Source organism: Hyperolius riggenbachi, chromosome 5, assembly GCF_040937935.1.
Source record: "Hyperolius riggenbachi isolate aHypRig1 chromosome 5, aHypRig1.pri, whole genome shotgun sequence".
In the NCBI taxonomy this organism is placed as follows: Eukaryota; Metazoa; Chordata; class Amphibia; order Anura; family Hyperoliidae; genus Hyperolius; species Hyperolius riggenbachi.
The window spans coordinates 191,674,285-191,690,900 of NC_090650.1; the positions used below are offsets into that span (position 1 = coordinate 191,674,285).

At 47.6% G+C, this 16,616-nt stretch overlaps 1 protein-coding gene across 1 annotated transcript in view; it reads right to left on the reverse strand.

Moving 5' to 3' along the window:
- Window positions 1-2,782: 2,782 nt before the first annotated feature.
- The window catches only part of HUS1 (HUS1 checkpoint clamp component), a 56,920-nt gene continuing 43,086 nt past the window's right edge, over window positions 2,783-16,616 (reverse strand). The window contains exons 7-8 of the mRNA XM_068236512.1: window positions 6,095-6,226; window positions 2,783-2,977 (exon numbers count right to left, since the gene is read on the reverse strand). Of these exons, the coding sequence (XP_068092613.1) occupies window positions 2,895-2,977; window positions 6,095-6,226 (215 nt within the window). The 3' untranslated portion in view covers window positions 2,783-2,894. The remainder of the gene's footprint in view (window positions 2,978-6,094; window positions 6,227-16,616) is intronic.

Consider the following 16,616-nt stretch of genomic DNA (forward strand, 5'->3'; position numbering starts at 1 on the left):
GACCCCATTATTCATATCTCAGCCCCTGCTCGGGTTACCTGGCTATGTCTAGTATCACCATATTCTACAGAATTAGGGAAACAAAATTATGTAATTTTCATATTCCTCCCATGGATGGTATTTGCAAAATGTGACAAAGTTATCAACACCATGCATTCCATACTCAGTTTAGTCGGTGCCGTCAAGACTGGGAGGAATGTAGGTGTCAATAGACCTCATGCTGTGCTAGCTTCCCCTGTTGAATAGACTCTGTTGGTATTTCAGCTCTGCCCAATTAGCACATTAGTGTCACCAGAGCTTTTCCGGGAGCCTTAACAGGATTTCTTGCTGAACCAGGTTGCTTTAGCCATATGCTAACGCAGGCCCATTCAGCCCTCATGGCAAAAGGGGGGGGAAGGCAGGAAGGAAAAACTTCTATTGTAAAAATAAAGAATGTCAGTTTTCCGATCACGGTTGCGATCGGACAATCGGCCGCGAATCCTCGGACGACTGGGCGTCGCCCGGCGTCACAACATGGAATTTCAATCTGTTTTAATATAAAATTGATTGAAACTGTTAATTGAATAGAAAAGAGAAATGGCCGATGGTCCTTGGCATTACACTGCTTCGAATGGTGTCCATGGCTATGCTTTATTAGGGAGACTTCTCAATATTCATGTAAAATCATACAAAAGTTATATCTTACTTATATTTAAAGCACAAATGAAAATAAATACATTATTGGGGTGGAAGCTAGAAGATAAAGAGCTTTATTCTAGCGTTGGTGTTTGCATGAATTTGCATCCGATTAACACAGATTCCGGTGTAGATGTTATTAATTATGTGTTCACGTACTTTGTATGTCCATATTTAAAAGTAAAGAGATTCAGATTCAGCAGTTCAGAATGTCTATACAGGAAACTCTGTTATTTGGATGCAAATCAACTTAAAGGGACTCCGAGCAGTGCAGAAACTATGGAAAGATGCATATCATTTTAAAGCTCTCTTTTTCCTCTTTCCAATGATATATAAACCTCCGCCCTACGCCTTTTAGTTTTCGCTATTTTCGCGATTGAAATTGCCGTGGCCACGATTTAGATCGCGAAAATAGAGAAAACGAAAAGGCGTAGGGCGACAATTTAGGGGTCGTCAGAAAGAGAGCTTTAAAATGATATCCATCTTTCCATAGTTACATTGTATTACACAGGGTGACTTTTTCCTAAAGTCAGCAACTTCATTCTGCTGAATGGAGCTGCTGACTTTGAGAAAAAGTCGCCTTGTGTAATACAATGTAACTATGGAAAGTTGGATATCATTTTAAAGGTCTCTTTCTCCTCTTTCTGACGACCCCTAAATCGTCACCCTACGCCTTTTAGTTTTCTCTATTTTCACGCTCAAAATTGCAGCCGCGGCAATTTCAATCGCGAAAATAGCGAAAACTAAAAGGCGTAGGGCGGAGGTTTATATATCATTGGAAAGAGGAGAAAGAGAGCTTTAAAATGATATGCATCTTTCCATAGTTTTTGCACTGCTCAGAGTCCCTTTAACCACCCTGGCGTTCTGATTAAATCGCCAGGGTGGCTGCGGGAGGGTTTTTTTTAAATAAAAAAAAAACTATTTCATGCAGCCAACTGAAAGTTGGCTGCATGAAAGCCCACTAGAGGGCGCTCCGGAGGCGATCTTCCGATCGCCTCCGGCGCCCAGAATAAACAAGGAAGGCCGCAATGAGCGGCCTTCCTTGTTTTGCTTATATCGTCGCCATAGCGACGAGCGGAGTGACGTCATCGACGTCAGCCGACGTCCTGACGTCAGCCGCCTTCGATCCAGCCTTTAGCGCTGGCCGGAACTTTTTGTTCCGGCTGCGCAGGGCTCAGGCGGCTAGGGGGGCCCTCTTTCGCCGCTGCTCGCGGCGAATCGCCGCTGCTCGCGGCGAATCGCCGCAGAGCGGCGGCGATCAGGCAGCACACGCGGCTGGCAAAGTGCCGGCTGCGTGTGCTGCACTTTATTTGATAAAAATCGGCCCAGCAGGGCCTGAGCGGCAGCCTCCGGCGGTGATGGACGAGCTGAGCTCGTCCAGACCGCTCAGGAGGTTAAAGCAAACCTGAGGCTAACCTAATGGGAAAATAAATGAGATACTTACCTATGAAGAGGGAAGCCTCTTGATCCTCCAGAAGCTTCCTGTGTCCTCCTCAAGACCACCGCTGCTGCCTGGGACCCTCTTGAGGTTCGCATCTGCACTCCCTGCTGTGGACAAGCGTGGCTGTGCTGCACCTGTACAAGTATGCCCGCGCAGTAGCATGCAGATGCTCGTGCCCAAGTGGCCTTGGCTTACTGCACAGGTGCGGCCATACTTGCGCACAGTAGGGTCGCGCTCATAGATGGTGGGAAGCGCAGCCACAATAACGTATCTGACAAGCTCTTGACGGATATGTTCCATGGGCAGCAACAGTTTCTCCAGGAGGACATGGGAAGCCTCTGGAGGATCACGCTGGGCAGGAAGTTTGTCACCGTGGCTCCCGTTGGTCCACACAGGCATGCTGGAATGCACTGCAGTAAAACGGGGTGACACACACTTACATTGCAAGTGTAAAAGGGGCCTGAAACTAACACTACTCTGCACATTGCTGTGGTTGGTGTACTATGCAGTGTGCCAGTGTTGGATATTGCTGGTTGTATTTACTTAGTGAAGCACAGTGGAGATTACATCTGCCCTTGGTGTAGGTTGGTAAATTAGAATCACTGCTTCCTTTATCATTTTTTATGAAGACACGCTGACAGATATAAACCAAATAAAGCCTAAGCAGATGAAAAAAGAAATTTCTTTTCAGTTCTGGTACACACTTTTAGTTAAATCTTAGTAGCACATTGGATGCCCTTTTTGAGGATTGCACATGTTCATTTAACAGCTTGGTTATTTAGGCAACAGCTGGGATGAAATACTGCAAGGAGACATCATCCTGTAGTAGAATAAAGTGGATCATCCTTTTATGAACAATATCTGTCAGAAAGGGAGGAAAAAAAAAAATCAGATTTAATAAATTCAATGGCCAGTTTCAAATACTACCGATGCAAGTAAAATGATCAGCATGCATGCACTTACAAGCAGATTCAACTGAAAATGTACCACTTGCATACAATCATTTATGGCCTAATGTTTCTAAATTAGTTACAGTTAGGTTAATAAACTCATTTTTTTTATCTTTACATTCACCTACCTTCTACAAGGCGACTCCCGCATACTTACCCCCCAGAGGGAAAGAGTCTAGGGGGATATTACTATCTTTAACCATGCTAGCAAGCATGTATATGTAGATTTCTTGCTGTAATTCAGCCCATATCTGGCTTAAAGGGAACCTAAACCGAGAGGGATATGGATGTTTCCTTTTAAACAATACTAGTTGCCTGAGCTCTTTAGCTGCAGTAGAGGCTGAATCACAGACCTGAAACAAGCATGCAGCTAATCCAGTCTGACTTCAGTCAGAGCACCTGATCTGCATGCTTGTTCAGGGGCTGTGGCTAAAAGTATTAGATACACAGGATCAGCATGAGAGTCAGGCAACTGGTATTATTTTAAAAGGAAAAAAAAACATTGTTAGAATGTAAGCATACTTGAATTCTAGGCCTCAGGTACTGAAGTCTAGTAAATAATTGAGATGCAGGGTCTCTTTAAGCATAGTTTCTCGGAGAGAAATTATGAAGTCATTTACAAGAAACATGTTCCTCTAGAAGGACACCTAATGGGTTATCCGGTCTAAATGTCCCGATGTTCCTTTCTGTGCCTGAAAGAGTTAAATATAAGGTATGCAAGTGGCTGACTCAGTTCTGACTCAGACAGGAAGTGACTACAGTGTGACCCTCACTGATATGAAATTCCCCTTTTTTACCTCTTTCTTGCTCTCAAAAGCCATTTTCTGCTAGGAAAGTGTTTTATAGTTGGAATTTCTTATCAGTGAGGGTCACACTGTAGTCACTTCCTGTCTGAGTCAGGACTGAGTCAGCCACTTGCATACCTTATATTTAACTCTTTCAGGCACAGAAAGGAAAAAACGAACACAGCATAGTTATTTGTGTGCTAGTTACTGTACATAAACATGTCTATCTCATTATGTCACATTTCAGTTCGGGTATCCTTTAAAGGTGAAGGTGGCTGTCTCCGCTCTATCTCCTGTATGCTGTCACTGTGAGTTGCAGCTCTAATGAGTTGCTGGTGCCGGATTAAAAGGTGTGTTGTGCTGTTGCCAATAGCAACCAACGTATAGGTTCTTACAAACATATCCTTCTCAGTTTAGGTTCCCTTTAACAGCATGGACATGCACAGTTGGGACACTTCAGGGCTTACTATACCCTAGAACTCATTTGGACAGCTTAACTCCCATCAATTAAGACACAGTAGGGTATAAACCACTATGGAGATACCTTTGACATACTCAAGGTGTCGCTATGTTATACTTATGTATTTTTATTCTTGTCATCACAGTCAGTTTACTGCAGTCTTCTGCCTCTGAGGAAGCAGCCCTTTCTAGGCCATGAAACGTGTGGTTTTTGTACATGTTCACACTCAACCATGATGAACTCAGTTTTACTGTAATGTATTGTCTTTTTGTGACATTTGGCAATTAAAAGTTATGTTTTAGATTTCGATTATATTTTAGGCTTAACTAAACCAGTCTGTTTTTTGTTTTGTTTTATCTATAACCTTGTACAGGGTTTTCCCGATTAACAAATGAGATAGGAGACTGTAGGTTTGTTCTTAACCTGAATCTATTGGAAAATTGTTCCGCCTCTGTCCCTCCTTTGTACTCCTATTTGCCTTCAATGCCCCCCTCTGTGCCGCATCTGTTCCCTGTGCCGCTTCTGTGTCCCCATGTGCCTCAGTCTGTGCCACCTCTGCCTCAACTGGGTCTCTTTGTGCCACCTCTGTTCCTGTGCTTCCAGTATCCCCCTCTGTGCAACCTCTGTTCCCCTGTGCCTTCAGTACCCCTGTCTGTGCCATCTCTGCTTTCCTGTGTCTGTCTGTGCCTCCTCTGGGCCCCGTGCCTCCAGTATCTCTGTCTGTGCCACCTCTGCTCTCCTGTGTCCCTCTGTCCCCCTGTGCCTTCAGTAACCCTGCCTATGCCTCAAATGTCCCCCTGTGCCACCTCTGTCCCCCTGTGCCTCCTTCCCTGGTGGTCTAGCCCCCCCTTTCTCTGTCCCCCAAAGCTCTATCTACAGGGTGGACCATTTATATGGATACATCTTAATAAAATGGTGTTGCTATCAGTGTGTGAAGAGAGGGAGAAGAGGGTTGCATTGACAATCCAACACAATAGGCAGCACATTGAACACATTTTATAAGTGGTCAGATACTTGTAAATAACTCATGAAAGAATAAAGTTACGTTAAAACCAAGCACACCATTGTTTTTCTTGTGAAATTCCCAATAAGTTTAATGTGTCACATGACCCTTTTCCTATTGAAAAAACAAAAGTTGGATTCAAAATGGCCAACTTCAAAATGGCTTGAAAAGTTTCCCCCCTCACATATACTAATGTGCCACAAACAGGAAGTTAATATCACCAACTATTCCCATTTTATTAACGTGTGTCCATATAAATGGCCCACCCTGTATAGTGCAGAGTATAGGCACAGCCGGAAGCTATGCATGTCTCACCTCCCCGCTAGAGTCTGATGCTGTGTGTCCATTCTCTGTCCTCAACTCTCCCTCTAGTGCCGACATTTCCTGAATGTTGTGTGAAAAATACAACTACATATTCACATGTTACAGTTTCCCTAACCCTTTACAATAGTGATAGTTGCAACTAAACCATGCCCACAATGTCATACAGTTGTATTCTCTATATTTTATAAAAGGGGGAAAAAAAAAGGATCACATTTTCCATTTTCTGTGCCAGAGGTTAATGGTGCAACTGTTTATCTGACAAAGGGTAGAATATGTATACAAACTTGTATTACTGTTGGTGCTACTCCAAGTCTGCTGAAGCCAGCGAAGATAAACTTTTTGTTTCTGGCTATAATTTTACTGTAAGTCTCCAGCATGTTCAAACATGCAGAAACAAAAGTATGTTATACAGTAGGTCTGGCAAAGATTACATAAAACTGTGAAAACATTACTTACTACATATGGCTTTGTTAGGATTAACTTGCTGCCCTGAGAGAAATGGCAATAGTTTTCTTATGTCCACTCTAGCTTCTGACATTTGTTCTGGATCTCTCTCCTGAGTGCTGTTTTGTGAAGCATCATCTGAAACTGTAATAAACAAATGATAATTAAAGCAAATCTGCAGATTAAAAAAAAAAGTTAGAATGTGTGGGTTATAATACATGCAGTGCGATTCCGGCCTTAATCTCCTCTTCAGACTTATTAGATAATGTCTGCACTGTGTGCTATTGCACAACATGCAGCAGCTGCCAGACTGGATACATCACTTGCTGGCGATTGTATAGGCTTGCCAGGACTGATGTTCCATTGATGTAACTGACAGACCTGTTTTACTCTGAGGAAGGGACCTGCGCATCCTGAAACAGATTTGTGTCTGCATCAACAAACATGTATAATTTGGGAATTACCAGCCTTCCTTCTTCATGTATTCAATGCCAATCTTACCAAATCAATGTAGTAGAGGGTAAACTGAATAACTGTACTTAGCTTGGATACTTTAGGTCAGGGATATGCAAACTGTTTTTTGCTGAAGGCCGTATTCCTCATGTTTTAACTTCCTTTCCTGCAGAGTTATGAGCTGTGTGCAATGATATGTTTAACTCACCCAATCGCAGCTTCCAGTTCCATTCTTCATGGCCACAGCGGCCTCATGTGACACGCTGGCATCAGCGTTGGAAGCTGCAGTTGGGTGAGGTAAACTTATCATTATGCACCCCTCGCAACTCTGCAGGGAGGGAGGGAGGAGAGGCCTCCATCAGCAGGCTGGTTTCAAAACACTAACAGGCTTGATATGGCCTGTGGGACCTAGTTTGCTCAGCCATGCTTTGGGCAGTCTCATGTTACACAGAAGTGGTAAGTTTGCACAATCAAGATTGCATGATCAGTGGACACCTTAAAGCGGAACTGTAAATTCCATAAAAACAAACTGTTTCACTTACCTGGAGCTTCCCCAAGCCCCCAGCAGCCGTCCTGTCCCGTGCCGGTCCTGCACGATCTTCCGTTCTCCTGCCGCCGTGCAGCTTCCTTACCGTTGACTTACGGCAACTACGCCTGCGCGGCCTGGGCTACGTGTAGCTTTGTTCACGTTCCTGCCTGCTATAGCGACCTGCGCTATTGTGGGCTGGAACGCGAAGAAAGCTCCGCATAGCCCGGCCACGCAGGTGCAGTTGCCGTCGACAGTAACGAAGCTGCTCTGCGGCGGAAGAATGGAAGATCGTGCAGGACTGGCACGGGGCAGGACGGTTGCTGGGGGCTTGGGAAAGCCCCAGGTAAGTGAATCAGTTTGACGCTGTGCTGCAGACATCGGAGGACGGCGGCGTGGGAGCGATCCAAGCTGATGGGGCTGGAGGAAGCCCCAGGTATGTATACATTTTTGGGGGGAGGGAGCTCTTGTACACTTTAAGCTGGAATTTTTTAATTACCCAAATATAAGTCTATCAAGCAAACTCTGCACCTGATTATGCAGCCTAATTAACCCTCCCGAGATATTCTCTCACCAGGCTGAAGAGACAAGTTGTGAAAAGTGGAACAAATAAAACTGACAAAGCATATGTTGTCCAAAGCAGCCAGACTTCTTCATCCACTACCCAGCATTGTTCATTTATAATTACAATGAAATGGGGCTGGCTGCAAAACACCAATGCTGTGCTGTAACCTGGGACAAAAATGTACAATCTCACCCTCTCCTTGCAAGCCCAAGCCGTGACCTACTCTGACACACTTCCCATCCATCACATTGTAAAGGGGCGGGGGCGCGTCACACTGTCTCTCCCCTTACTGTGATACATTGCAGAACCCGCAGCGAAAGCTTCATCACTCACCATTGCTGCCACGTGTGCTGTATCCTCTCTGGTCTGCCTACATTAGTGTCCCAACATCACCATAGTTACATTATGCAGACCAACGTGCCTGAAGTAGAGGAGATGAAGGGTGTCACGGACGGTTGCGGGGCCGCAGGCGCGTCCTGTAACCGCCCGTGAAGAAAAGCGATCGCACTCGATTCTCTGCATCGATTGCGCTTCAAATCGATACAATCTGGGTTGAGTGTGTAGGGGCAGCTGAAGTCTTTTTCCCAGCAGAGAGCCTTTGCCTGGGAATGACCTGCTATCAATCCCAAATGTAGATCATATTCCATAAATGGCTATATGTATCATATTTTCTGTGTTGCCAGGCTGGCAGACCCTCCAAACTAACAGAGCATGTAGGGCCCGGTCTGGCGTTGGTTCTGAGAACATTTCAGAACCTTCTGAGGTAAAGACTGCCCGTTAGGCAGTTCAACAGTGCCCTAATGATACCACAGGGGTCCCACCCCTCATGTTTGGTATCAGGCTGCTGGGTACATCGAGGCAGACCTGAAAATATTAGTAAATCTGCCCTGACCTGTACGGTTCTGTGAGATAGAGCCCACATATGGTTAAGGCATGATTTCTGGTCCCCCAGGACAAGGGGAGGACTCATCTCATGTTCTAAGGGGGTGTGTGGGCCCGCCCTCACTCCCCCCTACTGAATCAGGGGCATAAGAATGGCAGAGGAGCCAAACTCAGGGTCCTCCACCCTGAAAACATCTTGAACTCATCGGTGCCAGCTTGAGGATATGCTGGCATCCACCTGGTCTGAACTCTGAACTTTGAAACCCAGAACTCTGATTTTACCAGTGGTGGTGGCAGATACCGTGGAATCGTGTGTACTAAGGGCATGTTCTAAGGGGGTGTGTGGGCCCGCCCTCACTCCCCCCTACTGAATCAGGGGCATAAGAATGGCAGAGGAGCCAAACTCAGGGTCCTCCACCCTGAAAACATCTTGAACTCATCGGTGCCAGCTTGAGGATATGCTGGCATCCACCTGGTCTGAACTCTGAACTTTGAAACCCAGAACTCTGATTTTACCAGTGGTGGTGGCAGATACCGTGGAATCGTGTGTACGTTTTAATTACCCGTGTCTCACAGGCCCCCTTCTGGGTTGTCTGCGGCTAATTCTTAACGGTTCCTGCGCATTGACTGCGACCAGAGTTCGCACGATCTGTGCGCTGGCACCGTTTAGAAGGCTAAGTGCGGTCAGACCACTAGGGCTCCTGTGACAGTGTTAGGCAGCGGTTGGGACCTGTGTTGTGCTGAAAGTATCTAAGATAGCGCTAGCGCTATCAAGAAACGAACTAATTCGTTGGTGTAGCTGGAAGGCAATATATTTTTTATATATACAGAGAGACTGTGTAGCCAGTACCCCTCCCCAAAAGTTTTATTTTATTTGGCATGGAAATGTCCGGGAACTACCAGAACATGTGCCTGTCGGACCTGCAAAATCTTTGCCAAGCGAGAGGCATTGACGTCGGCCGCAGGAAACAACAGGACCTGATAGCAGACTTGTCCAGATGGGATACCCAGCAACTGCGGGAGCCGGGAGTGTCCGCTGAGGTGGATACGAGCCCATCTGACAATCGAGGGGAACCAGAGGCTGAAGATCCTAGGCGTACAGAGGTTGAGCATCCTGCGGGCCCTGTTGCAACAGTTACGCCAGAGAATGTCAGTGTGGTCCCCAATCCCAGAGTTTCTGACAGTACTCGCCCGGAACTGGCCAGTACTGGACTGTCCATGGGTGCTGACCCGGTAATGCAGCAGGCATTACAAAAGCTGATGGAGACTGACCTGGAAAAGTACATGCAGTACATGGAAGCACGAGAGGAACGGGAGCGCCAATCCGCAGAACGCAAGGCTGCTGCTGCAGAACGCCACGCGGAGAGGGATGCCGCAGAGGCGCGGGAGAGACGACAGCATGAGCTCAACATGGCAAAGGTTCAACAGGCCAGCCGGAGTTCACCGCCCAGCCTCCCTGCTGAAGGAGCTGCAGCACCCGTAAGTGCAAAATTTAAATTTGCTAATATTGAGAAAGACACAGACATTGACTTGTTTTTGCGGTCTTTTGAAAAAGCAAGCCGTCAGTATCGTCTGTCCCAAGACCAGTGGGCCAGACATCTGACACCTTTGCTGCGCTACAAAGCGCTTGATGCCTTCGCAGAATTGCCTGCGGAGAAGGATAATGATTATGCTGCTATAAAAGACGCTATCATTACTAAGTACCAGCTGACGCCAGAAGCCTATCGGAAAAAGTTCAGGGCCTGGCAGAAAAAGTCTTCTGATTCGTACCGAGATGTGGTCAGCAGCTTGCTCACCACACTCCGCCAGTGGACTCTAGGCCTCACCAAAGGGTCTTATGATGTCCTGGAGGACTTGATAGTCCTGGAACAATTTCTGAACATTTGCCCTGCTGATGTACGCCAGTTTGTGCTAGAACGCAGGCCGGCTTCAGCCACTGTCGCTGCAGACCTTGCTGAGACTTTTGCAACTACCCGGGTGGCTGATACCCGCAGAACTGTCCCATCCAGCTGGAGAGGAGGTCAGCCCAATACCTCGGCAGACTCTCCTGCCCCTGTGAGCCGTCAGCCACAGAGGCCACCCAGCACAGCTTCTGCACCCAGGGCTGCAGCGCCTGGAGAGGTCACCTGTCACTACTGCCGCCAGCCCGGACACATGAAATTCGACTGTCCGGAGCGGAGACAGACACCACCAGCACCTGGATCATCTGCATCACCTGTACCTCACCCACAGCAGAGGCAACCCGCCAGCGAACCACAGCCTGGATCATCAGATTTTGTCCCGTTTGCCCGCGGAAAGGAAATCCGCGACCGAACCGACCAGCAGCAACTTGTTAGAGTGAACGGCAAAGTTGTCACCGGATTCCGAGACACCGGAGCTGACATTACGTTAGTTCACTCACACCTTGTGCCAAAGGAGAGCATCAGCCCCAGCCGATCCCTTGCCCTTACTGGAGTAGAGGGCACCCTTTTTCACATAGCCCACGCGAGAGTGAAGCTGGAATGGGGAGGAGGGGTCCACGAAAGGGTTGTTGGGGTTATGAAGGATCTCCCAGTCCCTGTGTTGCTGGGGACTGATTTGGGCAAGCTTGTGTCCTACTATGAACCTGCCACGACCGCCTTGTCGCTCACGGAAGGAGACGGACTCTCCACCCACCACCAGGTACTTTATACACTTGGGGGAGCACCAGGGGGAGGTGGGTTGAATGTGCCCAGTTCAAGGGTACCAGGTTCAATAGTGCCTGCTTCAAAGGCACCTGAGTTTGATGTACAGACTGTCTGTTGTGATGATGCTGTAACTGTACCTGAGTTTACTGTACAACCTGTCTGTAATGAAAAAATGTCTATACCTGTCAATGTCATTACTGCATGCAATGATGATTTGAGTAATGTCCGTCTGTGCCATTCTGACAGTGTACCTGTGCTAGCAGTACCGCGCAGCTGCACTGCTCAGAACCCGAGCTCAGAACAGGTGGAGGGGGTTCCGGCCTCCTCCCCCTCCTCTGACCGCAGGGATGAGACCTTTCAGCCGCTGGCCTCGTGTGACATGAGCCAGTTGGCTGAAACTGACAGCGCCGTATTCTCAGCCGCACTACAAAGTCACCCAAGCCTGGAGGTGCTCAGGCAGCAAGCCGCTGAGCCCCTCGCAGACGGGGCCGCTTTCAAGGTGTACTGGGAAGGTGGGAGACTGTACAGTGAGTCTGTACAGCCCCCTACAAGTAGATCCCATGCGAATACCAGATGGCTTGTGGTCCCGAGTGCATTCAGGGGACATGTGCTGAAATCCGCACATGGTAATCCTCTGACAGGGCACTCAGGGGTCCGCAAGACACTTGCCGGTATTCGGAACCAGTTTTATTGGCCCCGGATGAACAGGGATGTAGCAAACTACTGCAGAGCATGTGCCGTCTGTCAGGAGCTGGGAAGGTCCAGGGATTCCCGCGGGGTTCCCTTAGGTCCACAGCCACTTAGCAGGGGAACCCTGCGTGGGCTGGCTGTTGACCTAACCAACCCACTGCCCGTTGTCAGCAGTCCCGGCAGACACCACGTCCGACTGCAGTGGCGCAAACGCCCTGTCCAGAACGGTCCACGTCGGGTCAACCCTGAGGGTAGCAGACCGCGACCGGTCCAGGGGAACCGTGCCACAGGCTCCAATTGGTTTTCCCGCCGCACCGGCAACCCGAGACCCGTCAGCCAGGTTGGCCGACACGCAGCGGGCAGCCGACCCCAGAACGCCAACGGGGAACTAGATCAGATCTCGCAGGTTAGCGGCAACGACACACATCTTGCTGATGCATGTCTATCTGCCTTCTCCCCAGGGGGGGCTGTCACGGACGGTTGCGGGGCCGCAGGCGCGTCCTGTAACCGCCGTGAAGAAAAGCGATCGCACTCGATTCTCTGCATCGATTGCGCTTCAAATCGATACAATCTGGGTTGAGTGTGTAGGGGCAGCTGAAGTCTTTTTCCCAGCAGAGAGCCTTTGCCTGGGAATGACCTGCTATCAATCCCAAATGTAGATCATATTCCATAAACGGCTATATGTATCATATTTTCTGTGTTGCCAGGCTGGCAGACCCTCCAAACTAACAGAGCATGTAGGGCCCGGTCTGGCGTTGGTTCTGAGAACATTTCAGAACCTTCTGAGGTAAAGACTGCCCGTTAGGAAGTTCAACAGTGCCCTAATGATACCACAGGGGTCCCACCCCTCATGTTTGGTATCAGGCTGCTGGGTACATCGAGGCAGACCTGAAAATATTAGTAAATCTGCCCTGACCTGTACGGTTCTGTGAGATAGAGCCCATATATGGTTAAGGCATGATTTCTGGTCCCCCAGGACAAGGGGAGGACTCATCTCATGTTCTAAGGGGGTGTGTGGGCCCACCCTCACTCCCTCCTACTGAATCAGGGGCATAAGAATGGCAGAGGAGCCAAACTCATGGTCCTCCACCCTGAAAACATCGTGAACTCATCTGTGCCAGCTTGAGGATATGCTGGCATCCACCTGGTCTGAACTCTGAACTTTGATTGAAACCCAGAACTCTGATTTTTCCCACAAAAAAGGACATCTTTCCAGGAACTAAGTAATTTTCTCCCTTCTTTTATTTTTTATACTGGCTATTACTGTTTTAATAATTGTTGATTTTAATAATTGTCTGTATATATTAATTATTTATATTGCGTGAATAAACGACTTTCTCCAAGTCATTCACTGTCCGCTACCCTGCTTATCAGCACACACAGAACTGATCCCGGGTCTCTGAAGATACGCTACTGTTTGTTTGTTGTTGGCTAGACAGAATACCGTGTGTTTAACCGTTTTATTCGCAGGACTAGTCAGTCAGTAAATTGGGTCCACTGGCCCATACCAGTGGTGGTGGCAGATACCGTGGAATCGTGTGTACGTTGTAATTACCCGTGTCTCACAGGCCCCCTTCTGGGTTGTCTGCGGCTAATTCTTAACGGTTCCTGCGCATTGACTGCGACCAGAGTTCGCACGATCTGTGCGCTGGCACCGTTTAGAAGGCTAAGTACGGTCAGACCACTAGGGCTCCTGTGACAAAGGGCATTGTATCACAGGGAGGGGTGAGACAGTGAGAAGCGGCCACAATTTAGATTGAGATAGATGGGAAGGGATCAGAGTAGTGGTGTCCATACATGGTACAATTTTTTTCATCCAATCTTACCATTTCTATGTATTATAAGGGTAAATGACGTGAATATACTGAAAGGATGTTAGGCAGTTCCCTTATATTATATAGAAGTGGTAAGATTGGATGAAAATAATTGTACCATGTATGGGCACCATACATCACAGCTTCAGCACTGCAGGGAGGGGGAGGGAAAGGGAAGGCCCCCCTTCCCTTCCTAGCTATAAGTGGAGAGATTTCGGACTGATTCGAAGATAAGGCGACCCCTCCACTTTTACACTGTGAGTCAGTCCTAAATTTCAGTCATAGCCGAGTATATACGGTATATGAAGATACAGTGCAGTCCATAAATATTTGGACAGAGAGAACTTTTTTTTCTAATTTTGGTTCTATACATTACCACAATGAATTTTTAATGAAACAACTCAGATGCAGTTGAAGTGCAGAATTGCAGCTTTAATTCAGTGGGGTGAACAAAACAATTGCATAAAAATATGAAGCAAGCAGAGCACAAGCCCTTCATTTTAGGGATCAAAAGTAATTGGACAAATTTAATAACTGTAAATAAAATTTCTAATACTTGATTGAAAACCATTTGCTGGCAAAGACAGAAGTCTTGAACTCATGGACATGGCCAGATGCTGGGTTTCCTCCTTTTTAATGCTCTGCTAGACCTCAGCAGCGGCTTTCAAATGCGGTTTGCTTGTGGGCCTTTCTGTCTAAAGTTTAGTCTTCAACAAGTGAAATGCATGCTCAATTGGATTATGATCAGGTGACTGAGTTGGCACATTCAACTTAACCATTCTTATTTGCTTTAGGCCTCTTTTCCATGGACTGTTGAACTGTGTGCTCAGCAAGCAGTTGCCAGGTTGCAGTGAGCAGTTATCAGGCAGCAGCAAGCAGTTTTGAGCGTTTGAGAGGCATTTCACTGTCTATCAACAGTCCGTGGAAAAGAGGCCTTAATACATTCCTGGGTTGAATTGGCAGCATGTTTTGGATCATTGTCCACCTGTGTCATGAAATCAATTTGACTGCATTTAGCTGGATTTGAGCAGACTGTATTTAACCAGCTGAGCGGTCTGGACGAGCTCAGCTCGTCCAACACCGCCAGAGGCTGCCGCTCAGGCCCTGCTGGGCCGATTTTCACCAAATAAAAAGCAGCACACGCAGCCGGCACTTTGCCAGCCGCGTGTGCTGCCTGATCGCCGCTGCAGCGCGGCGATCCGCCGCATGCAGCGGCGAAAGAGGGTCCCCCCAGCCGCCCGAGCCCAGCGTAGCTGGAACAAACAGTTCCGGCCAGCGCTAAGGGCTGGATTGGAGGCGGCTGACGTCAGGACGTCGGCTGACGTCCATGACGTCACTCCGCTCGTCGCCATGGCGACGAGGTAAGCGAAACATGGAAGGCCGCTTATTGCGGCCTTCCGTGTTACTTCTGGCCGCCGGAGGCGATCGGAAGAACGCCACCGGAGCGCCCTCTAGTGGGCTTTCATGCAGCCAACTTTTAGTTGGCTGCATGAAATAGTTTTTTTTTTATTTAAAAAAAAACCTCCCGCAGCCACCCTGGCGATTTAATCAGAACGCCAGGGTGGTTAAACACCTCAGAATTCATTTGGCTGCTTCTGTCCAATGTCACATCATCATTATTAAACACTAGTGTGCCAGTGCCACTGGCAGCCATGCACGCCCAAGCCATTACACTTCCTACATGGTGTTTTACAGGTGATGTGGAATAGCTCATTATTCAAAGCATACCGCGACTTCTTCATACTTTTTTCTTGTTTTCATCTGTACAAAAAAATGTTTTTCCAGAACTATGCTGGCTTTTATAGATGTTCTTTAGCAAAGTCCAATCTAGCCTTTCTATTCTTGAGTTTTATAAGTGGTTCGCACCTTGCAGTGCACCTTCTGTATTTACTTTCATGCAGTCTTTTCTTTATGGTAAACTTAGCCTACCACCTGGAGAGTGTTGTGAAGGGATTTCTATTAACCGCGGAAATGATTCTGCGATCATCCACCACTGCTGTCTTCTGTGGATGTCCAGGACTGTTTGTGTTGCCGAGTTCACCAGTGCTTGCTTTCTTCCTCAGATGTACCAAACTGTAGATTTTACAGCTCATAATATTGTAGCAATCTCTCAGATTTTTTTTGTTTTTTCCTGTTTTTTAAAGCTTAACCACTTAAAGGGACACTTAAGCCAGGAATAAAAAAATCAGTTTTACTTGCCTGGGGCTTTTACGAGCCCCCTGCAGCCATCCCATGCCCTCACAGTCACTCACGGATCCTCCCACCGCCAGCTAGTTTCATTTTTGCTGACAGGCTCTGACAGGGAGTCGGTGGGCTTTCTTCGCCTACGCAGGCCTCGCCACGCGTATCCTTCGTCATGTTCCTGTCCTCAATAGCGTCCTGCAATTGCGGACGGGAACACTAAGAAAAATACCCTTGGCCAGGCCTGTCGGGCCTGTCAGCAAAAACTAAACTAGCTGGCGGTGGGAGACCAGAGTCACCGTGAGTGACTGTGAGGGCACGGAACAGCTGGAGGGGGCTGGTAGAAGCCCCAGGCAAGTAAAACAGATTTTTTATTCCTGGCTTAAGTGTTCCTTTAAGTACCAGCGGTCTCTGCCCCCTTAAGGACCAGAGACAGCTGGTACAAAAAACGCCAACAAATACCGAGCCACCCACTCTGTCGTCTCTATGACGGCAGAGTTCCTGTGAGCCGGTCAGGAGCCGCTTTCATTGGGAAATAAAATGTGGCATCCTCCACAAACCTCTCACCTCAGTTGTCTTTAATTAGTTTTCACCTTTTTCTCTGCACAGTTTCCTCCCTTCCATAACTTTCCAAATGGCTAAGCTTTAAAATGAGGTAAAATACCAAACATCTCACTTGCTTTACCACATGTAAAATGGTTTGTGAATTGCCATTTCTGAAGTAATGACCCCACAAGTGAGTAATTTACCTCACTAG